Raw genomic sequence first — 23743 nt, 5'->3', positions numbered from 1 at the left:
TAATATTTGCCTTGAGATGTATTTTTATAAAGTTTTTTCCACCCAAAATGTATATTTTCTTTTGTTCTTTCAGAGTGTTTAAAATAGAAATTTAACCTCATCACATACTGTACATAGTATTTCATTGGAACCATGCCATTCTGTCTAAATGACAGATGCTGGACGATTTAGAAGTCAGTCTGCTGGACATACCTTGCATGTTCATAAGCACTAAAAGTTAATAAATCAATAATAACACTGCTCACAGAAGCAGAGGAAAATGACACTTTGCCAAATCCTTCTCTCACCGACTTCACTGTGAGTCTGATACAGCTGACTGAAACATTATCACAGACTGTAATGAGTTTTAGAGATCTTACTGTCTGATGTGTAATAAACTTGGAAGTAGTTATGTTTTTGTAATCTTTCATAAAATCCAAGGCAAAAGCATGTGAATTTCAATCCTCATCAGAAGCTCTCTAAACATTTATATTTGTGAGACTATTCTACCTCCCTAAGAGCCCATTTCAGTTTTTACTGCTGTCAGAGGAAGGACTCTGGATGAGGCATTAAACATTCTGCAAATGCTCCTCTGTCAGTGTTGGCACAGAGTCAGTGAACTGGCCTAGCCTCCCTAGCCAGTGAACTTGTCATCTCATACTAATGTTTGTTCCTGTACCTGATCATTTGTAAATTAGATCATCTAACAGGTCTGATGAGCACAACTGATATGAAAACTTTCACCAGCATGCCTCCTGTCTGACTATAATGCTTATAGACATAGGATGAAACCTGCAGCATTCAAATAACAGTAATGTGGTGTTAATGTAATTACTAGCTGTAATTTGAACCCATTCCTAGATACCTGTATCACCAATAAAGTAGAAAATAGGCTTTCATTTCAAGAATGCATTTCAGCAAAGATATTCCTGTTATTTACACAAATTCCAATGCTTTTAGCTGGTATTTACTCCATAACTCTAGTGTATGACTTGTAATTAAAAAAAACATGCTGAGATTGTTTCTACTATTGAAATGGTCATTTAGCTAATTATAGGGTTGGGGGGGGGGAGTTGTCATTTGTGTTCTGATATGATAGTCCAAACACTTTATAATGTTTCCTTGTTATCATTCCAAAATGATAGTCACTTAAACTAGGGTTGATTATGCCTGGTACTTAATTTGTAATGAAAGAGGTGCCAGGGCCTAAGCAATTTTTTGACATACATAAGGGATGCAGCAAGCCCAGAGGTGCCTGAGCTGTGAACTGCCAAAGCCTACAGGTACCAGGGCTCACCCTGACAACCCCTGGTAGAAGTTCAGCACTGGCTACGCCCAGATAAGACTTTTAAAAGACCATTGTTTTGTCTGCATCAGGTTGTACAGTGGTGTTTAAAATCAGTTAAAATCAACACACTTGGCAACCCATCTCCTTCTCCTAGTCTAGGCAGGGCCTTAGGGACTTGCTTCTATGAACCCGCCCGGAGCAGCATGTTGAAATTTAACCCCAACAGAACAAGTCAGACCCGCTGGTGCAGGGAATTAGGGATGAAACGCCCCGTGGTGGCTTCCGGGCTCTAGCAGGGAGGGCGGGATCCCGGGTCTCGGCGGAGCTAACACAAGCCCGAGGTCAGCGCCCCTTTGCCCGGCGCCACCGGAGCAGCTTCAGCGACCTGCGCTCAGCGCCGCACGATTCCGCCCCGGTCCCGCAGCATCGCCCCGGGGTCAGTCCCAGCCGGGCACCGCCTGCGTGTGGGGCGGGTCCTGCCGCGCTAGCTGCCTCAGGCGCGGGGGAAGCCGCGAACCGCGGGCAGGGAGCGGGGCTGGGAGTTGGGTTTCGTTTCCAGCCCGGGGCCGCTCGGTGCTGGCGGGCGGGGAGGAGACGCCGGGAGCCGGAGTCCGCCCTGGGCATCGGGCCGCACGGTTGGTTCAAGCAGCCGAGGCCGGGGGGGCCCGTTGGTGCCCGGTGAGTTTGCTTCTCGTCAGTGGCTGCTCCTGCTCCGGGGCTGGGACAGTCTGTGCGCTGGGAGCCGGGCACCGAGCTGCGAACCCGCCGTGTGATGGAAACCACCGCGGGAGCGGGGGGCAGGTCTGCCTGCGGGTGCATGGGGCGGAGTCAGGCTCCTAAGAGACCAGACCCTGAACCTTGAATCCGGAGCTCATAACGGGCACCTCGGGGCCTTTCCCTGCCTGGAGAAGGTGGCTCAGCCTGGGGCTTCCCCCTCCCAGTAAGCCCGGGTGGGGGAGGAACCCTGTGACTCTGCACCTTGCCCTGGGTTTTGCCCCGCCAGCCAAGGACCCTTCCCTGGTTCCCTTGCCGGTGGGGTGGGACGGAGCTGGTGGGTGTGGTGCACGCAGCACAGGTTGCTGGTACTTGGGATTTATTAAATCCGTTACACATACAGGGGCCCGGCCTTGGCTGCTGATTCTTGTGGCAGAGGTTCCTGTGATGGGAGGTGCCTGGCACTGCCATTTACTGAGCCAGTAAAACAGGGCTCTTGTCTCTAAATGAATCCCTGTGGCCCTGGAGGGAAGGAGGCAATAACACTTGCAGTGCACATACCTCTGTTATGTTAATAAGCTCTGTATAGTAGCATAAACTACACTATTCTAGACTGAGCCTAAGGCAGTGTCTTGGTCCAATAAAAGCTTTTACCTCCCCCATCTTGTGTCTCAATAAGTCTGTAAAAACAGACAGTACAAATTCCTTGAAAGAATAGACCATGGGCCTGACCTTACATTTTAATTGAAATGTTGGGGATTAATTTTTTCTGACTCATTGCTTGTATTATGCACATTCTGGGCCCCTCACTTTTTTTTCTTTTCTGTATATCTAAAGATATGTGACTTTGTGATCACCAGATAGTCTTATTATTATTTCAATGTAAAAAAGCTTTTTCTTTTTGAGGTGGGGAGAGGCACTTATGGCTATATACACTTTAGGCCCCAATCCTGCAAAAAGCCCTGCATAAAGCCCCACTAACTGCCTTATGGAGCTCTGTGAGGCTGCAGAGGTCCACACATGCAGACTTACTGCAGGACTGGGGCCTTAGTTTTTAAGATAATAATATACCGGCAGTCCTTGACTTTACAACATTTGAGTTATGACAAACAGCACTTACGACACTTCTACATTGACACCCTGATTTGACTTACAATTATAGGTTTTGAGTTTATGCTGCTCCGTCCCACAATGGAGTAGATTGCAGTTCCAAGTTATGACATACAATGCAGTTGTAAGGAACCAATTGTGTCATAGGTCCGAGGATTGCCTGTATCTACAAAAACATTACAGCTTGTTAAATACTGCTTTGCCTTTGCTCCCATTATGCTCCCACACAAATGGAGATAGATATAGATATGTATGCACAATTTTTAAACTTATAAGATAACTTTTAAAAACTCAAACTATTCACAGTATTCAGAAAGTGCAGTATAGTTTTTGACATTCATTCATTCAAAAAATATGTAAAGAGTTTATTACTTGTTTCCAACAACACTGTAATATCCTCTGCAATTTCCAGTTGTTGAAAAGGGGTGATCTCTACTCTGTTAAGGTTATAACAAAATTTGTTAACAAAAAGGTTTTAATAACACCATGGTGTTTTGTTCCCTTGCTCCTTTTTGTGTGGAGAAATAGATTAACCCTTCCATATGAAGTTTTGGGTCCTGTGCCAAACAAATAAGTAATCAGTTAGCCTGCTTGTAGGTGTCACATATGGAGTAGGCCCTTAGGAAAGATTTAAATATGGGAATGAAGTTGCTTTGCAAACTAGTTCAAGAAGGGTGTTTCATGCAAGGAAGAAGTGCCAACATGGAGAGAAGATATTAGGTAATCTAGCAGACAGAAACACGACAAGATCTTATAGCTGGAAGTTGAAGCTCGACAAAATCAAATGGAAAGTAAAGTGCAAATTTTGAACAGGGAGGCTAATTAATCATTGGAATAATCTGCCAAAGACTTGATGGCTTCTCAATCACTTCACACTTTTAAATTAAGATTGGCTGTATTTCCAAAAAAATATGCTGTCATGGTATAAACCCCCACTCTGAACCTTAGTGTCCAAAAGATGGGATACCAGCACGAATTCCTCTAAGCTCAATTACCAGCTTAGTACTTGTAGCGCTGCCACCAACCAGGAATTCCAGTGCCTGGTACACTCTGGTCCCCCCAAAACCTTGCCCGGGGACCCCAAGACCCAGACCCTCTGGATCTTAACACAAGGAAAGTAAACCCTTTCCCCAGCATTGCCTCTCCCAGGCTTCCCCTCCCTGGGTTACCCTGGAAGGTCACTGTGATTCAAACTCCTTGAATCTTTAAAACAGAGAGGAAAATGCACCTTCCCCCCTCCTTCTCTCTTCCCCTCCCAGATTCTCCCTGAGAGAGAACAGTAATCCTACCACAGAGAGAAATTAGCCTCTCTCTCCCCCCCTCCCTCCTTTCTCCCCACCAATTCCCTGGTGAATCCAGACCCCGTCACCTGGGGTCTCACACCAGAATAAAAAAAACAATCAGTTCTTAAACAAGAAAAGCTTTAATTAAAGAAAGAAAAACAGTAAAAATTATCTTTGTAAATTTAAAATGGAATAGGTACAGGGTCTTTCAGCTATAGACACTGGGAATACCCTCCCAGCCTAAGTATACAAGTACAAATTAAAATCCTTTTAGCCAAATACACATTTGCAAATAAAGAAAAACCATACGCCTAACTCGCTTATCTACCTAGTAATCACTATTCTGACCTTATAAGAAGCCTGTATCGGAGAGATTGGAGAGAACACCTGGTTGCACGTCTGGTCCCTCTGAGCCCCCAGAGTGAAACAACAACCAAAAACTAACTGCACACACAAAACTTCCCTCCTTCAAGATTTGAAAGTATCCTGGCCCCTGATTGGTTCTCTGGTCAGGTGACAGCCGGGCTCACTGAACTTAACCCTTTACACGCAAAAGAGAGATGAAGTACTTCTGTTCTATTAACTCTTACTTATCTGTTTATGACATATGCTGTAGATCAGCCACAAGTTAGGGGTTGATGTTGTCCTAACGAGCATGTGCGAAGTATCTTCACATACTCATAAGGAGAGTGAAGCTCTTAGGCTTATGTAGATGGTCGTGAGAGACCACTGTGATTCTTAAAAAGTGAGTCCTGTACAAACGTGATGTTTGCTAGCATTGGTAGAGTGAGGGAACAGGGTGGTTTGGGCCCGGCGTGCTGTTGGAATGCAAAATGAAGCATGGACAGCCAAAGAAGGTAGACCAGTTATGCGGGGCTTGAAGTCAAGAAGAAGAAGCTTGAACATAATGCAGTTTGGAAGGAGAGCAAGTCCTTTGATAAACAAATCCCTCACATCTCCTAGGGTATGTCTAGATTACCTGCTGTATTGGCGAGTAGCGATCGATTTCTCGGGGATTGATATCGCGTCTCATCTAGACGCCATATATCGATCCCTGAACGCGCTCCCGTCGACTCTGGAACTCCAGTAGCGCGAACAGCGGTAGCGGAGTCGAGGGGGAGCTGCAGACGTAGATCCCACGCCATGAGGATGGGAGATAAATTGATCTAAGATACTTCAACTTCAGCTACGTGAATAGCGTAGCTGAAGTTGCATATCTTACGCTGCAAATTTGCAAGACTGTAAAGCTTGTGGTCAGCTGTCAGGATTGCAGGGTTGTTTCTTACTTGGACTGTGACCATAGATCTAGAATTTTTTCTAAATTCCAAAAGAATTGTCTGTTTTGGCATGGAAACTCTCATTGTAATGCAGGGAGTTATCCTACACAAGCAATGCTGGTTTATGAGATCCCAGAAGTTTATTCCCTCTGACATGTAGCAGTTTGTACCAGCACACATACAGACTCCACTGTGTTTGGGAAACTGAAAAAGCAGCTCCAGTATCATGGTCATGAAAAGAATCTGATTCTTTTGTGGTATACCTAGACCTGTACACCACAGAGAAATGCATTCCCCTCAGGGAGAGAGAAGAGTGTTTGTTGTTTCCTAATGGATTATTGTAAATGGAAAAGGGCAGATGATTCATTTGCTTGGTAACATTGCCCTCAACTGTGTTAAAGAGCTTTATTCCAGATGGTCAATTAATATTCTAAGTCAAACAGAGTCAAAATGTATTCCTGCTATTTCCTAGGCAGTAGCACTATTTTGGAATCAGAGTGAGTGTCCATTGGTACATCGATTATCTGTTTTAGGGTTTTGGTAAACTTCTGTCTTCGATAATAAGACTGTGTGATCAAGACAGATTGGTCTTGCAGAAGTATTTAGGAGCTAGCAGATTTATATTTTGCTGTCCTGCTTTGCAAGTCTCTAGATTTGCGGTCAAGGAGGACAAAGAACAAGTGACAGTACTGAGTCTGTTTTTTTCTGTAATATATACATTTAATTTAAATCAGCTTGCAATTTAATTTCAAGGTGTTTTAATAGTGCCAAAACCAGTGCATAATGCAAAAAAACAAACAAAAATCTCTGCAAGAATTAAAACTCTAAAACATGTATGACATCCACACAAGAGAAGTGCAAGTCTGTACCTGTGTGTGTGGTGTAAAATTCTCCATGGATTCTTTTTTAAATTCAGTCTAAGCATTACAGTGCACAAGTGTCTCATGTTCCAGTGGTACTTAGGGTAACCAAACATGGACTGAACCAGATTTTGATCTGATTTGAGTTTCTGGTAACACTGCAACAGGAACCAATTTGTAATCTCTGGCTGGCATGATGACCAACAGTAATTCCCCTCCCTGGTTTTTTTTTTTCTTTTTCTTTTTTTAGATTCTGTGGCACAATGGGGTGGAGTCTGGGCAGTGTGACCTTCCCCTCTCACTTAGTCTCAGTGCCAAGACTCCAGCTTGAGCCTGAATTTTACACTGCAGTTTTATAGCCCTGCTGACCCAGACTAGCCATATCTGTGCCTCAGGTCTTTCATTGCAGTGTAGACATGGCCTATGTGTCTTGCCCAGGGCCAAACAGGAAGTCTATAGTAGAGCAGGGAGTTGATACTGGGTGTCCCGCATTCCAAAATAGCTTTGTAATCAACAGTCCATCCTTCTACAATAATGATTTCTTTGCTACTGCGCTGAAATTGTGCACTTGCGAAATAACCTAAATAGCTGAATATTCTTTTAGAATATTGTTATTAGAAAGTTGCCTGGACAGTTTTGTAGCAACTCTGCAGTTTGTTCTAGCTTTTTATTGCCATACCAATAATAAAATCAGTCACCCACACCATTAATGTCAATTAGTATTGCCTGCTGGTCATAGGTTCTGAAAACACAAAAGATATCAATCAGCTCTAATTGGGAGCTTTCCAGTAATTTCTTTATGCACCAGTGTATTTACAGTGAGCAACTACCAGGCAGGCAACATAAAATTAAAGCCATTATGTTACGGAGAGTAATAAAGAGACTGCAATGCAGACTCTTTTTCATGGGGTATTGGATGAAGACAACCAAATTTGCTTCATATAAGCACAGAACAGTCATTAGATGGCAACACTGGTTCGTTTTATTATGAATATGTGTTCTTGGATGGGCACATGTGTCTACTACTCATCTTCATTAGACTTTCTTTAATCCCAGAGGTTCTGTCATACTACAATGTGAATTAAGGATAATACTGTCTTATCATGCTTGTTGTCAGTCTCCCAATTGGTTGAATGAGAAATGCTGGAAGCAGAATCTCCTGTTAGTCACTGACAGACAGGAATAGATGGGCTGAGCGTATTAAACAAAACCAGTGCTGAACAATTGCCCTCTGAGGAGTCAGGAAGGGAAGAGCAAAGGATGTTTAAAAATAGTGAAACAAAAGAAAGGGATGAAACATTAAAGAGAGATGACTGCAACAAAGAGCTCTCATCTTACCTGTGTTTCGCTCACCCTCTCTTTATATTTTCCCATTTCTCTTCCCAATTTGCCTCACTTTCCCTATCTCTGCAGAAGTGGCACTCCACCCCTCTAGAACATATAGTCACAGGATCCACTCTCCGTAACTCTACTGTGAAATAGAAGACAAGTACTATCCTAGAAAGCAGCAGGAAGTAATATGTGGATTTACTGCAAATGAGTGAATAAGGCAGGTGTTTATGGAACTTTACACTCAAATCAGTTTGATCGACAAAGTTAACAACTCAGATCATAAAGTACATGCAGTGACTATTTTATACCAGAGAATCTAATATAAATTCAAATACAGTAATTATGTACTACAGGTTGGATTAAAGTAAATTTGAGGCAGTAAGTATTGCACAGCTGTGACTTAAACAACATGCCTCCAATAATGACCATTAAATGTAAAGCATATTATATGAAATATAATATTATATAAAATATGAAATATAAAACATTATGTGAAATATAAATTGTATTCATGTGACTAGACAGTCTGGTAGATAGGTACTGAATTCCTGAAAAACAGTGTATAATGCTATTGAAACACAACACGAATCTTAAAGAATTGGAAAACTTTTAATCTGTGTGAGTTTGTTCCAATTTTTATCTGAAGGCTTTTATATAAACTTGGATTCTGAGAGAGACAGACTACATGATCCTTAAACTTATATGATGCTTTGCTATATCCTGAGGTAGTGTAAAACCAGTGTAGTTCCACTGACTTCAGTGGCGTTATGGTGCTTTATACCAGCTAAGAATCTGGCACATTAAATACTCATTACATTTTAAATCTGTATCTTATGTGATCTTTCCTTTGTGTTTCGTTTTATAGGTTCTGAACCATGGATAATCTCAGTAAATCAAACACCACCTTTGCACTCAACCTATTCAAAAAGCTGAGTGAAAATGCCAGTTCACAGAACCTATTCTTTTCTCCTTTGAGTATCTCCTCTGCTTTGTCCATGGTATTTTTGGGTGCAAAAGGTAACACTGCAGCCCAGATGGCAAAGGTATGTCTGGATAAACTTGAACCACTTAACACAACTTTGGTCTAGAAGCTGAACCGCAGATCTTTATTGTATGTTCTGTACTTATGGAAAACTCCCATTATCATCCTTGTGTGCCTGAGAGTAGAATTTTGGTGGCACCATACAGCTGAGATGCCTTGAAAAAGAGAGAGCTGTCTAGCTGCCTCAAGAGTTAGAAAAAAACTTCTTCAATTACATTCTCTGGGATTAGTATCAGATTATACTAATCACCTAAATATGTCTTAAAAACATAGCCCGGAGCATTTTCTTAAAATCATGCCCCCTTTAAGGTGTCAAGTTGGGCAACCAAAAAATCACTGGTCGCTTTTGAAAATGTAGGTCTAGTTCATTAAATTCTTAATGCCAAATCCTGCTCCAAAGAGCATTCAGACTCTCCAGAGAGAAAGAGGGCCTAGGGAAGAAGAGTTGGATGCCAAGATTGGATCCCTGAGGTCCCCCTGAAAGGTCAAGCAAAGACCTAAGAGGAGACCCAGTAGACAGAGTCATAAATGTGAGGAGAGAACAAGATTTAGAAAGGAGCATGATCAATAGTGGCAAAATTGGCAGGAGTCTGGGAAGATGAGGATGGAGTTGAGGCCCTGAAATCTGTCTGCAAAGGAGGCCTTCTGTGTTGCAGTTGCATAGCTTTTTAAGTTCTCTTAGCTTGTCGGTTTTTAGTGTAGTATGCTTGGTTTCCTGGGGTGAGAATTACAAATTTCAAAACAACATTTATAGCTGTCCACTTAGAGCCTTATACAATATTTGGCTTAGAGGAGGGGAAGAGTTTGTCTAAACTTGCAGCTTCAACAGTAAAATAGGGTGGACTTGAAACTGACTCCTTATAATCTCTAAAGACTTTTAGAATTGACCTGTATATGTCTTTTGTTGAGAATGATTGATTAACTACCATACTAGCAGAAGTTGCTAAAAATTAGATGTACTAATGGATTTCGAACATTCTTTTGTTCTGTGTCAGTAAAATCTCTTGCTCAAAATATAAACCAATATAACAGCTCTGCAATTGTTATGGAATTCATATCATGGCATTTCTTTAGCAGTTATTACTTTTAAGCAAATCCAACATTTGGGAGGCAGTATTTTTTTTTAAATCAATCTTATTCAGTGTGTCACCTGAACTCAAAACTGAGGATGAATTTTAAGATTTAGTACTAGTTATGTTTAAATAAACATTGAGACAAATTTTGCTGTTATGTTGGTGTAAAACTGGAGTAACTATTAGACTTCAATGAAATTGTGTCAGATTTACATCTATGTAAATGAAAGCAGAATATGGCCTGATCTTGATTTTAAAACCATTGACCTACGAGACCTGACATCAGTGAATTTAGCCCAGAGACTTACCATGGATGTCCCACAGAGTTATCCCAGACTGCATTTGGTTGAATTGAGCCTATTATGTCCTGTGGGGACACTTTCTTCGGTGAGCTGCCCATCTCCCCTGTTGGCTGTTTGGCCCTTTGGGAAGCCTCTAAGGTCTTCGGCTATTTGTTGGTTTGGACATTTGCCTGCCCACATGCAGTAAATCACCATAGAGCTAAAGTTTTCCCTTAGAAAGAGCTTTTCAGGGTGTCTTACTTCACTATAGTGTTTCATACTAGAAGAGCCATTCTTGATCTCTATTAAATAAATCTTGCTCAGATTAAAGCAATGACTAATGTACTGGAGCACTAGATCATTCCATAACATTTCTTCATTTCCACTACCATTTAAGCTCAAATAAGAACCAGATCTGTTCTTGAATATCCTCCCAAGAGAACCTATGCTAACTATTGTACTATCAGGTGCTTCATTTTAGTAAATTAGAAGAAGGAAAAGAATGGGGAATAGAACAATGCAAACATGAAATGATGCAAAAAAATCCATTATGGAAGGCAAATGGTGGCCCTGTTGCAAAGGAACAAAGGCAGCAGCATCTTGTGGGAGTGCTTGAATTGAAGGCATAGTTCCAAAACATTGCTGGAAGCTTTGGGGAAAAGACTGTTGAAAGGGATTCGGTCAAGTTAAATCATAACTTGTCTGATTTTTTTTTAACCTCTTAGTGTTGCACGTAACAGTTAAGATTAGGGAAAAATAAGGGACATTTCCCCTGTTTGTATTCATGTGCATTTGACAGCACTTTATGTTTTACCCTTTCTTCCATAGAGACACTTTCCCTGTTTGTCAGGCTCTTCCGCACAATGAAACAAATTTAAAAAAAATGTAACTATAAAGCTAAGGGACTCTAGAGACGAGTCTGAGACCTGAAGCTACTTTAAATTCATGTTTTGAAATGAAGTAGATTTCAAGTTGATGGTTTTCCTTAAAACTCTCCATAACTCTTCATTTTATGTGTCCTAAAGCTAGGACTGAGTGAGGAGTCTCTTCAAAACAGCTATGTTTATTTCCACGGTAAAATGTTTTTTCAGCAGGGTCTCTCTTCTAACACAATGAGCTCCAAATGTGCTGTGTAATGGGAAGTCGTTTCCCTTTTAGGGCTGCCTGGGTGTTCAGGCTGAAGCTTTTATCTCTAAGCTGCTGAAAGGAATTGTAATAACCTGTCCCAAAGCACATATTTCAGCACATGTGGGTCATGCTGAGTGTATTCCTGTCTCTTTCTATAGATGCTTTCTCTGGACAAAGTTGAAGAGATTTACAATGGATACCAGTCACTTATTTCTGAAATTAACAGACCAGGCACTAATTATGTGCTTAGGATTGCCAACCGGCTCTATGGGGAAAAGACATTTAAATTTCTTCCAGTAAGTCAAACGTTCAGTTTGGTTTTGTGTTATAACACATTTGCTACATTTCCACTTTAGAGTGCAAATCAAGGGATCGGCTTTAATCTACAGGCACTATGTAGTTCAGGACCTGACTAACCAAAGCAAGTCTCCTTGTGAAATCCATTCATGTGCTCAGATGATTGTTTGACAGTCCCTAGCTCTGAACTCTTGAGAACTGGAGCAGCGTGTTGTCAATGGAAGGTCCAACAAACTCCAACTCTTCAGCATTCCATTAATCACTCATTTTTGACCAGGACTAAGATTTTAAGAATTTCCTTCAAATGGTGGGAAGGGAAGGGAATAGGCATTATTTTGTGACTGGGGAGGGGTGTCTTCACTCCCTTTAAATTGGACAATGCATTCAAAGGACACAGCAATGGGCACGTAATACTTTTTTTTTAAATCAGACAGAAGAGCAGTTAGAAATTCTCCAAAGACTTAGCTGAGAGTATCGGGTACTGGGGTATATATTTCCCTTTTAAAATGTATCCAAAAATTGTAGCACTGATTTTAACCTTACTCTTTCGCACCCCTTTCTTTCATCTCAGACAATTAAGAGGTAACTGAAAGTCTCACATGAGTTGTAGACTCAAAAAACTAAAGTTGTAGACTTACATTTTCAGTAAGGCAATCAACCTTACCCTCCCCAATCTGCAGTAATTTTATTACTAAAAGGGATTGCCAGTATAAATTGGCTCAGATTCAGATATCCTCTTCTCAATTAAAGTTAAAACCACTGTGATTAAATATTTAAACTTGGCATCTTTGGCATTTCGTCCATAAAATAAAAGACTCCAAAATACAAATTGGAAAGAGAGAGAGAGCATGATTTTGACCTAACCACACAATTACTGACCTATTGACATTTGCACAGTAGACATTTCATAAGACTGAAGAGCAGGTTATTATCGTCCCCAAATGCTATACAAAAAAGATATAGAAATAACCTCCCTGAGATTTTACTTCTAAACTAGATCAGGTTTGGGTTACTCTGGAAGGATTACAAAAAGCGTTATCTAGAGACTGATTTACAAAGCCTTGTACTCTCAAACCGAAGCAAATTGATTGCATCACTCTCATCATGCAGTCTTGTCGTTGATCTGTCAGTAAGCCGGCTGCTTGGACTAAGAATGTAAGAATAGAAAATAAAATGCTCAGCTTGAATAGAAGTGACAACAAGTTATTAAGACTGACTCCTTCCTCCATCCCTTCAGAAAAAGAGGTAGATTCTATGTTTGAGGTCTTCTACAACTGCATGCCAGAAAAATATATTGCTAAGACATCCTCCTTTGTTTGTCCTAGACATTTATAGACTGCCTGCCAGAACTTCTACTATGCAGAGCTAGAACAACTTGACTTCTCTAGAGCTGCAGAAGATTCCAGAAAACACATAATTCCTGGGTAGAAGAAAAACTGAAGGTAAGATGCTTGCAGAGTTCCACAGTGTCTCTCTAAACAGCTAAAGCCTGTTTAAAAAGCATATGGGCCATAGGAGAGATACAAGAAGGGAAGGAGAAGAAAAACAGACTGAATCCGTCAGATTAAGATGTAGTTCTTGTATTGTGCAGATTGTTAGAGTATACCGTAGTTAATAACACAACTAGGTAGACAGCTAAAAAACTATGCTTCCTTTAATGTGTCCTAAAGGTAAAATCCAGAATCTGTTGGCTCATGGTGTTGTTGATTCAATGACCAGACTAGTCTTGGTGAATGCCATCTACTTCAAGGCAACTGGGCAACCCCATTCAACAAGGATTGCACAGTGGAAAGGCAAGTTTAAAACTAACAAGGTATGAAGTAGGGAAGTATCACTAATTTTGCACTACACTTCACCCAGAGAAAACAAGAAATGCTTTTAATCAGGATTGCCCTCAGTACATTTTACCACACCCTCTATTCTATCCCATCCCATCCCCCTCAACACAACCCCTTTGTTTAGTTTATTGTAAACATCTTGTGAAACTACATTTTCAAATAAATGCATTAACATGAATGTATCCCTTGTTTCCTTCATTCTCATCTCTGTTTTCTGCTATACCTCTCAGTGTATCTTTTCAGCATTAGAAGGTGTAGGCCTTGAACACAATTACGAACTTACAATAGTCAGAATTTTAATATGTAAGGGAAGAAGTGGATAAATGAGTGTCAAGGCAGTTTGGGGATTCCATATGTTGTTCAGTGTTTAGAGGACCTATAAGTCATTAATATCCCTTTCCTCAAATCTGTTGCTGTTTTATGTGCAGAACTCCCACAGAAATTACGGTTACTTACAGAAACTGGTCCCCTTTGCTTCAGTTTTTTACCCAGTGATAAAATGGAACATGAAAAATGCTCAACTACCTCGTGTTTATAAGTTTGATTTGTAAAATGTGTGGCATTTGCTAATTCTCCTCAAAGCAATGTAAATGCAGGAGCAACTCTACAGTCCGGGGAGCTAAAACAGCTATACTTAGACTGTAAGCTTTTCATGATACGGTCAGTCTTCTTGCTAGCACAGTGGGGTCCTGGTCCATGACTGGGACTCCAAGAACTATGATAGTATAAAAAATAAGTGAGAAGAATTAGGCCCTTGCTGTATACAAGCAGAAGGGAACACATGTGTTCAGATGTTTTAAAAAAGGAATGCTTCTGTTTACAGCAACTTTGATCAGAACAAGATCACTTTTGCTTTAAAAATGGATTCACGATGAAATTGATACACAAATAGATCAGGTTTCTTTTTTAGTTACTCACATCACAGTGTGCAAATCTCCTCATCTTAAAGTGCATCCACTCTACCCCAAGGCATAATACAGGAATTCTCAATGTGATTATAGGCCAGCCTTCCTTCTTGGAGAAGCTCATCCATCCTCTTGAGGCTGTCTCCAAATAGCACGAACAGGGTACTGGTACATGACTCTGAAGAGCATACCAAGAAACTGAATGAAATATGAGCCACCTTGTATGTTTACTCATACCTTCCTGGATAGCCAAGGTCATTTGGAAGTGCCTGGAAGTCCTACTGTCTCTCAATGCCATCTTTTAGAGAGAGAATGTTATCGCCTAGCCCAACACAGGCTATAGTCAAGCAGCACCGCAGAAGTCATGATTTGGACAACTGGAGAAATGGTGTGAGGTAAATAGGATGAAATTCATAAGGACAAGTGAAAGTACTTCATTTACAAAGGAACAATCAGTTGCACGCATCCTAAGTGGAAAATGACTGCCTAGGAAGGAGTACTGCGGGAAAGGGATCTGGGGATCATAGTGGACCACAAGCTAAATATGAGTCAACAGTGTAATGCTTTTCCAAAAAAAGATCAAACATAATTCTGGGATGTATTAGCAGGAGTTGTTGTAAGCAAGACATGAGAATAATTCTTCCGCTCTACTCTGCTCTGATTAGGCCTCAGGTGGAGTATTGTGTCCGGTTCGTGGGCACCACATTTCAGGGAAGGTGGTGTGACAATTTGTAGAGAGGTTCAGAAAAGAGGAACAAAATGTTAAAGCAATGGGCCTGATTCTGTTCTATTTACACAAGCTTACACCAAGTAACTTAAATTGATTTCAACAGCTACTCTAGAATCAGGCCTATATGTTGAAATTCTCAATTTACTCTGAATTCTTTTCTATAGCAATAAAATATTTCAGGCTAAACAGGATTTTGTGGTACTATTAGAAGCAAAAACTGGCCCTGTGTCAGAATATTCAAATCTAGCAATGCATTAGTAAATCTGAGCCAAAACAAGATGTTGATGCAGAGGAATAAAATCTGCTACTGGAGGACAACTGGTTGTTTGAAGTTGGGAAAGAAAGCTACTAGAGCCTTCCCTGAGATAGTGCTTGTGGATGTGCTGCAGACCGCCGGGATCTGATTTGGATATGATAGAGACCCTCTTTAATGTTTTATATGAAGTATTACTAATGGGAATTGTGTGAGCATGGGAGACTTTAACTTCCCAGATATAGATTGGAGAATGAGTGCTAATAATAATAATAGGGCTCAGTTTTTATGGATGCAATAGCTGATTGGATTCCTTCACCAAGTAGTTGAAGACCCAACAAGAGGGGATGCCATTTTAGATTTGGTTTTGGTGAGTAGCGGGACCTCATAGAAGAAATGGTTGTAGGGGACAACCTTGTTCAGTGATCATGAGCTGAAGGATAGCTCAGTGTGGGAGGACTAGCTCATTGGTTTGCTAAATCCAGGGTTGTGAGTTCAATCCTTGAGGGGCCATCTGGGGCAAAAATTGGTCCTGCTAGTGAAGGCAGGGGGCTGGACTCAACGACCTTTCAAGGTCCCTTCCAGTGCTAGGAGAATTGGTATATCTCCAATATTATTAGTAATTTATTATTGAAGGGTAAACAAAAATAGATCTGGGGCTAGGGTTTTGATTTCAAAAGGGCTAACTTTAAAGATTAAGAAACTAGTTAGGGAAGTGGGTTGGACTGAAGAACTGTGGATCTAAAGGTGGAGGAGGCCTGGAATTACTTCAGGTCAAAGTTGCATAAACTATCAGAAGCTGCCTCCCAAGAAAGGGGGAAAAAAATCATAGCAGGAGTGTAGACCAAGCTGGATGAGCAAGCATCTCAGAGGCCTGGTCTACACTCCGTTTTAAACCGATTAGCAGCGTTAAACCGATTTAAGTGCTGGTACCCATCCACACTATGAGGCCCTTATATCGATATAAAGGGCTCTTTAATTGGTTTCTGTACCCTCCCCGACGAGAGGAGTAGCGCTAAAATCGTATTACTATATCAGATTAGGGTTAGTGTGGCCGCAAATCGACGGTATTGGCTCCGGGCGGTATCCCACAGTGCACCACTGTGACCGCTCTGGACAGCAATCTGAACTCGGAGGCAGTGCCAGGTAAACAGGAAAAGCCCCGTGAAATTTTGATTTTCATTTCCTGTTTGCCCAGCGTGGAGCTCTGATCAGCACGGGTGGCAATGCAGTCCCAAATCCAAAAGAGCTCCAGCATGGACTGTAGGGAGGATACTGGATCTGATCGCTGTATGGGGAAACAATCTGTTCTATCAGAGCTCCGTTACAGAAGACGAAATGCCAAAGCATATGAAAAAAAATCTACAGGCTACACAGTGCTGCGTGACAAGCGTACGGGAAGCCAGAGACTCAAATGGACACTCATGGAGGGAGGGAGTGGGTACTGAGGACTCCAGCTATCCCACAGTCCTCAGCAGTCTCCAAAAAGTATTTGCATTCTTGGCTGAGCTCCCAATGCCCGTAGGTTCAAACACATTGTCCGGCGTGGTTCAGGGAATAGCTTGTCAATTTACTTCCCCCCTCTCATGAAAGAAAAGGGAAAGAAATCATTTCTTGACTTCTTTGAATGTCACCCTGTGTCTACTGAATGCTGCTGGTAGACGCAATGCTGCAGCAGTGAAGAGCAGTATCTGCTCCTCTCCCCTCCCTGGTGGCAGACGGTACATGCTTGATAACTGCTGAATACCCCTGGCTGGCCTCAGGGGCACCTGGGTAAAAATAGGAATGATTCCTGGTCATTCCCAGTAGATGGTACAGAAGTCTGGTAACCGTCTTCATCATAGGCACTGGGGGCTGAGCTCCATCAGCCCCCTCCCTTTCTGATGTTAAGAAAAGATTCTGTACTGCCTGGACTATCATAGCAGCGGGATGCTGGGCTCCTCTCCCACGCACCGCTTAATGTCCTGCCTGGACTGTCATAGCACGGGGAGGGCTGCCTCCCCCTCATTTTACTCTCCTAACAGTCACTGTTCTTATTCCTGCATTCTTTATAACGTCATGACACAAATGGGGGGGACACTGCCACGGTAGCCAGGAAGGTGGGGGAGGAGGGAAGCAACGGGTGGGGTTGTTGCAGGGGCACCACCCGTGAATAGCATGTAGCTCATCATTTCTGCAGGATCTTGACATGGAGCAGCTGTGCTCTCTGATACACTGCTTCTCTAGTACACTTGCCCCAATCTAGGCAGGACTGACTCTATTTTTAGAACCATAAAGGAGGGATTGACTCAGGGAGTCATTCCATTTTTGCTTTTGCACACCCCGGCCAACCTCAGCCAGGGCACCCATGATAGTAGTAGACAGCACGAGAAAGACAGATAACCATCATCTCATTGCAAATTACACTGGCAGCAGACGGTACAGAACAACTAGTAACCGTCTCTGCTATCATGCAAAAGCAAATGCATGCTGCTGTGTAGCGCTGGAGTATTGCCTCTGTCTGCGGCATCCAGTACACATACGGTGACTGTAAAAAATAAATAAATAAATAAAAAGCTGAATGGCTCCATGGTTGCCATGCTATGGCGTCTGCCAGGAAAATCCAGGGGAAAAAGGGCATGAAATGATTGTCTGCTGTTGCTTTCCTGGAGGAAGGAATGACTGACGACATTTACCCAGAACCACCCGCGACAATGATTTTTGCCCTCAGCCACTGGGCTCTCAACTCAGAATTCTAAGGGGCGGGGGAGACTGCGGGAACTATGGGATAGCTACGGAATAGCTACCCACAGTGCAATGCTCCGGAAATCGACGCTAGCCTCGGACCATGGATGTACACCGCCAAATTAATGTGCTTAGTGTGGCCGCGTGCGCTCGACTTTATACAATCTGTTTTATAAAACTGATTTATGGAAAATCGGAATTATCCCGTAGTGTAGACGTACCCAGAGAGGTGATTAAGAAAAAAGCAGAAAAGCCTATAAGGAGTGGAAGATGGAAGGGATTAGCAAGGAAAGGCTACCTTATTGAGGTCAGAACCATGTAGGGATAAAGTGAGAAAGGCCAAAAGCCATGTAGAGTTGGACCTTGCAAAGGGAATTAAAAACCAATTAGTAAAAGGTTCTATAGCCATATAAAATAAGAAGAAAACAAAGAAAGGAGAAGTGGGACAGCTAACACTGAGGATGGAGTGGAGGTAAGGATAATCTAGGCGTGGCCCAATATCTAAACAAATACTTTGCCTCAGGTCTTTAATGAGGCGAATGAGGAGCTTAGGGATAATGGAAGGATGACAAAATGGGAATGAGGATATGGTGGTAGATATACCACATCCGGAGGTAGAAGCCAAACTTGAACAGCTTAATGGGACAAAATCGGAGGGCCCAGATAATCTTCACCCAAGAATATTAAAGGAACTGGCACATAAAATTGCAAGCCCATTAGCAAGAATTTTTAATGAATCAGTAAACTCAGGGGTTGTATCGTACGACTGGAGAATTGCTAACATAGTTCCTATTTTTAAGAAAGGGAAAAAAGGTGATCCGAGTAACTGTAGGCCTGTTAGTTTGACATCTATAGTATGTAAGGTCTTGGAAAAAATTTTGAAGGAGAAAGTAGTTAAGGGCAACCTGATTGCCTTCTGTGATGAGGTAACTGGCTCTGTGGATATGGGGAAAGCAGCGGATTTGATATATCTTGACTTCAGCAAAACCTTTGATATTGTCTCCCACAGTATTCTTGCCAGCAAGTTAAAAAAAGTATGGACTGGATGAATGGACTATAAGGTGGATAGAAAGCTGGCTAGATTGTTGGGCTCAATGAGTACCGCTCAACAGTTCGATGTCTAGTTAGCAGCCGATATCAAGTGGAGTAGTCCTGGGGTCGGTCTTGGGGCTGGTTTTGTTCAACATCTTTATTAATGATCTGGATGATGGGATGATTGCACCCTCAGCAACTTTGCAGATGACACTAAATTTGGGGGAGAGGTAGATACACTGGAGGGTAGGGATAAGGTCCAGGGTGACCTAGAAAAATTGGAGGATTGGGCCAAAAGAAATCCAAGGAGGTTCAGCAAGGACAAGTGCGGAGTCCTGCACTTAGGAAGGAAGAATTCCATGCACCACAACTGACTGGCTAAGCAGTAGTTCTGCGGAAAAGGACCAGGGGATGTGGATGAGAGGTTGCATATGAGTCAGCAGTGTGCTCTTGTTGCCAAGAAGGCTAATGGCATATTGGGCTGCATTAGTTGGAGCATTGCCAGCCGATTGAGGGAAGTGATTATTCCCCTCTGTTTGGCACTGGTGAGGCCACACCTGGAGTACTGCGTTCAGTTTTGGGGCCCCCACTACAGAAAGGATGTGTACAACTTGGAGAGAATCCAGCAGAGGGCAATGAAAATAATTATGGGGCTGGGGCACATGACATACAAGGAGAGGCTGAGGGAACTGGGCTTAGTCAGGCTGCAGAGGAGAAGAGGTGAGGGGGGATTTGATAGCAGCCTTCAACTGCCTGAAGGAGGGTCCCAAAGAGGATGGAGCTCAGCTGTTCTCAGTGATCGCAGATGACAGAAAAAGGAGCAATGGTCCTCAAGTTGCAGTGAGAGAGGTCTAGGTTGGATATTAGGAAACACTGGGGTGGGTTACCTAGGGAGGTGATGGAATCTCCATCCTTAGAGGTTCTTAAGGTCAGGCTTGACCAAACCCTGCCTGGGATGATTTAGTTGGGGTTGATTCCTGCTTTGAGCAGGAGGTTGGACTAGATGACCTCCGGAGGTCTCTCCAACCCTAATCTAGGATTTTAAAATGGTCATTTCAAACCATTAGTGGCTTTATAATTTTAGAATTTAATTATTTTTTAACATCACTAAAATATTGACATTTCTTTTGAGCCTAAAATAACAAAATATTTAAGCTGAAGATGTTCCCTGTCTATTTGAAATGATTAAAATATGTCAATAAACTAAAGGGCTTGAATCCAAGTGTGAAACTATTTTAGGCAAGAGGTCTAGTGTTTTAACAATTTTGTTGATAGGAGCTACACACTAAGCAACTAAATACCTGTAGTGTTTTCCTCAAAATAAATCCTCGAGGGACTGGCATTACAAATGGGAAAAGCCTGATGGAATTCTGGTTCATTCCCTGCCACCCCAAAGGGCAATGGTAGCACCCTTCTTGCCAATATTCTGTAGTGCTCTGTCCAGCCCAGTTTTCAGATGTCCCATGTGATTTGAATCCCAGTTCTTCTAGTTTAGTACCAACACGCTGGGCTCTGTAGTACTTGTTGACACTGATACTTTTTTATTTATTTATTTATTTAAGGAATGAGAGCAAACCAGTGCAGATGATGTTCAAGGAAGCTAAATTTAACATGAGCTACCTAACAGACTTTCAGACCAAAATCCTTGATCTCCCTTATGTGATAATGAGACTAGTATGATCATCCTGCTTCCTGATGAAATCCAAGATAATTCCACTGGCCTGGAACAGGTAAGCCATTTGTACTGAATATAAAGCTCAATCCTGCTAGAGAAGAGCATTTGACTAAATCTCATTTAGATCTGTGAATTCAAGTCCCAAGCTCTCAACTCACCAGTATTAGCACAGGGTGGGAGAGCTGCAGAAATGTTGCATCTGTTCCCCCAAGAGGCTGGGAATACCATCTGTCACTGTCAAGTAAGTACCCAGCTCTCTCTGATGTCCAGAGAAATGTTAGTTCTGAAAGAGAGACTTTTTGACCAGGCATCATGATGGGTCAGCAACCTCTGACACACAGTTCGCCAGGGTAAGCAGTCTGGGTCAGTTTGTTTACCTGCCGCGTCAGCAGGTTCGGCCGATAGGCAGCTCCCACTGGCCACAGTTCGCCACTCCAGGCCCTGGGGGTGACGGGAAGAGCCGTGGCCAGTACATCCCTCGGCCCACGCCACTTCCCGCCACTCTCCCATTGGCCTGGAGCCATCGAACTGCGGCCAGTGGAAGCCATGATCGGCCGAACTTGTCGACGCAGGAGGTAAACAAACTGACCCAAACTGCCAGACTGGTGAGCCGCGTGCCAGAGGTTGCTAACCCTTGCATTGGGATGAAGCCAGAATGTAGGTGAGTGACAGATTGAAGGAGATCCTGGAGAGCTTCCACTGTCACAAAAATCAATTCCTATTTGATGGATTTCCCCCATATTCCTTTTTAACTGTTCTGGGTTAGGCTCTCCCTCGCTTGTACCTAACCTTCTACCTTACATTTCTTTATATGGGAGTCCTCAAGTGCTCCTCCTTCATTCAAGAGCTACTGATTTCCTTTCTGTGCTACATTGTTACTGGGCTGGCAAGGGACAGTGAAATAGTAATGCCTCTCCCACAGTAGCCACCTCTGCCAAGTATGCTTCATTACTAGTGACAACATGCAATTGCATTAACTTGTTACCATGAAGGATGGTCTTGGGATGGTACCTGCATATAGCACAGCGGGGCTCTGATCCTAGCTGGGGGGCCTTTTGACTGTATTGAAAAAAAATAAGAATGTTTCTGACTGTCATTTATTTTTGGCTTCTGACTACAGCAATATTTTTTTCTTGTAGCTGGAAAGAGAACTTACCTATGAGAAACTTACAGAGTGGATAAATCCAGAAATGATGGACTATAGTGAAGTGGAAGTGTTTTTACCCAGATTTAAGTTGGAGCAAGCTTATGATCTGAAGCCTGTTCTGAAGAGCATGGGAATGGCTGATGCATTTGACAGTGAGAAGGTGGATTTATCTGGAATGTCAGCCAGCAATGACCTAGTTCTGTCTGAGGTTGTTCACAAGTCCTTTGTGGAGGTAAACGAAGAAGCACAGAGGCAGCAGCTGCTACTGCATTAGTGTTCCGTATGCTTTGTGCACGGATTGTACCACGGTTCACTGCTGACCATCCTTTCCTCTTCCTTATCCGGCACAACAAACTGGCAACATTTTGTTCTATGGCAGATTTTGTTCCCCCTAAAAAGAAAAAATGCAGCCATTAACAGAGTAGAGTTATTTCCATTTTACTATTTTGGGATTTTTTTTGCACCCTAAGCAACAGGATTTGACCAGATGCTGTACATTACATGGTGCAACCCTAAATACCCTTCTCTCTTGTGCCTGAAATAGCTTTTTGTAGTCCACTATTCAAATTTAGCAACTGTTTTAAATAACAGAATCATTTAATATTTATTCCAATCCATAAGACTTAAAATTGCGTTTGCCATAGTTCACTGTAAAGCACCCCTTGTATCCTATATACCTTAATAAATGCAGGGTTCCTTAACTTTAGTCCATTTTTAGCCATAACATCTTGCTTAATGCATCTTTCCATCTCTGTACATATTCCCCTAGAAATTTGGTTCTCATACTTGGGGTTTCTTAGCAGCAAGTGGTAAGATCTCCTGGGGAGAGGAAAATGAAGAAGACTGACTTCTGACTGACCTCCAAATGCTTTTTGCAAATTTCCCTTCTCCCTCTCTCATTTTCCAGACTGGTTCATTCTGTGTCTAGCTGTGTCACCATTTTAAAAAACAAACAAATAGCTCTTGGCAGCCATCTAACAGATTTTTATGAATGATGCTAACACAGCTGTACTCTTGGGGAAAATTGAGCAAGTACTTATTCAAGACAAGGAATGAAGTCAGCTCTACTGAAATCAGTGGTAAAACTTCTTATGGCTTCAGTGGGGTCAGAATTTCACTCTGCATGGTCTCATATGTTAACCTGGGTTACACTAATATTATTATATTTGTGAAATAGGACAGACATTTGCTTAGACTGATAATGCTAATTGCACAGCCATAGTGGTCTTATACAGTGATTTTGGTCTTGCTCTTTCTCCTCTTTGAACCAACAATAAAAGAACTGATGAGAAGTGCTTGGGGTCAGGTTTTGTTTGGTTTTAATTGTGTAGTTCTTTAGCTGGAGTGTGATTGAAACAAACATTGTGTGAATTTTGCTATCGATAACTAGCAGAGACAGGCCCTGCCATTCTAAGACTGCACTAGCAGGACTCCCACCTCCAATCAAGTCCAGTATTTATTGCTTCCTTTAGAATACTTGGCTGCCAAGAACATATATGTAAATAGAGGCAAAAGGGTGGTTACCTTGGAACGGAGAATTTATTCTCAGTGTTAGCTGAGTGTTGCAGCTAACTCAGTTTCAGTCTCAAATTAGGTTTGCCAACAGCACCTCATAACCTGGCAGAGTGAAGTCTGGGCGGTAAGGGCACAGGTATCTCTTCTATGCATGGAATTAGTTTCAGTGAAAACCTCGTTGTTAAAAATAACCTTTCACTATATTATAAATTATAAATTGCAATAAGATACCAGTCCTGGATTGTATGCAAGGTTTTCAT

The 23743-nt window shown here is 42.1% G+C and overlaps 1 protein-coding gene across 1 annotated transcript; it reads left to right on the top strand.

Moving 5' to 3' along the window:
• The first annotated feature begins 1789 nt into the window (after positions 1 to 1789).
• LOC115646451 (serpin B6-like) lies at positions 1790 to 23256 on the top strand. The gene is given in 15 exon segments (XM_030552285.1): positions 1790 to 1945; positions 7925 to 8025; positions 8709 to 8886; positions 11526 to 11684; positions 13000 to 13088; positions 13090 to 13106; positions 13335 to 13409; positions 13412 to 13449; positions 14560 to 14569; positions 18839 to 18854; positions 20709 to 20803; positions 20806 to 20876; positions 21961 to 22210; positions 22213 to 22317; positions 22320 to 23256. Coding segments are annotated over 13 exon segments (1137 nt in total). The 5' UTR covers positions 1790 to 1945; positions 7925 to 8025; positions 8709 to 8718; the 3' UTR covers positions 22364 to 23256.
• Positions 23257 to 23743: the final 487 nt, after the last annotated feature.

Source organism: Gopherus evgoodei, chromosome 2 (genome assembly GCF_007399415.2).
Source record: "Gopherus evgoodei ecotype Sinaloan lineage chromosome 2, rGopEvg1_v1.p, whole genome shotgun sequence".
Classification (NCBI taxonomy): domain Eukaryota; kingdom Metazoa; phylum Chordata; order Testudines; family Testudinidae; genus Gopherus; species Gopherus evgoodei.
This window is presented reverse-complemented; position numbering and strand designations above follow the sequence as displayed.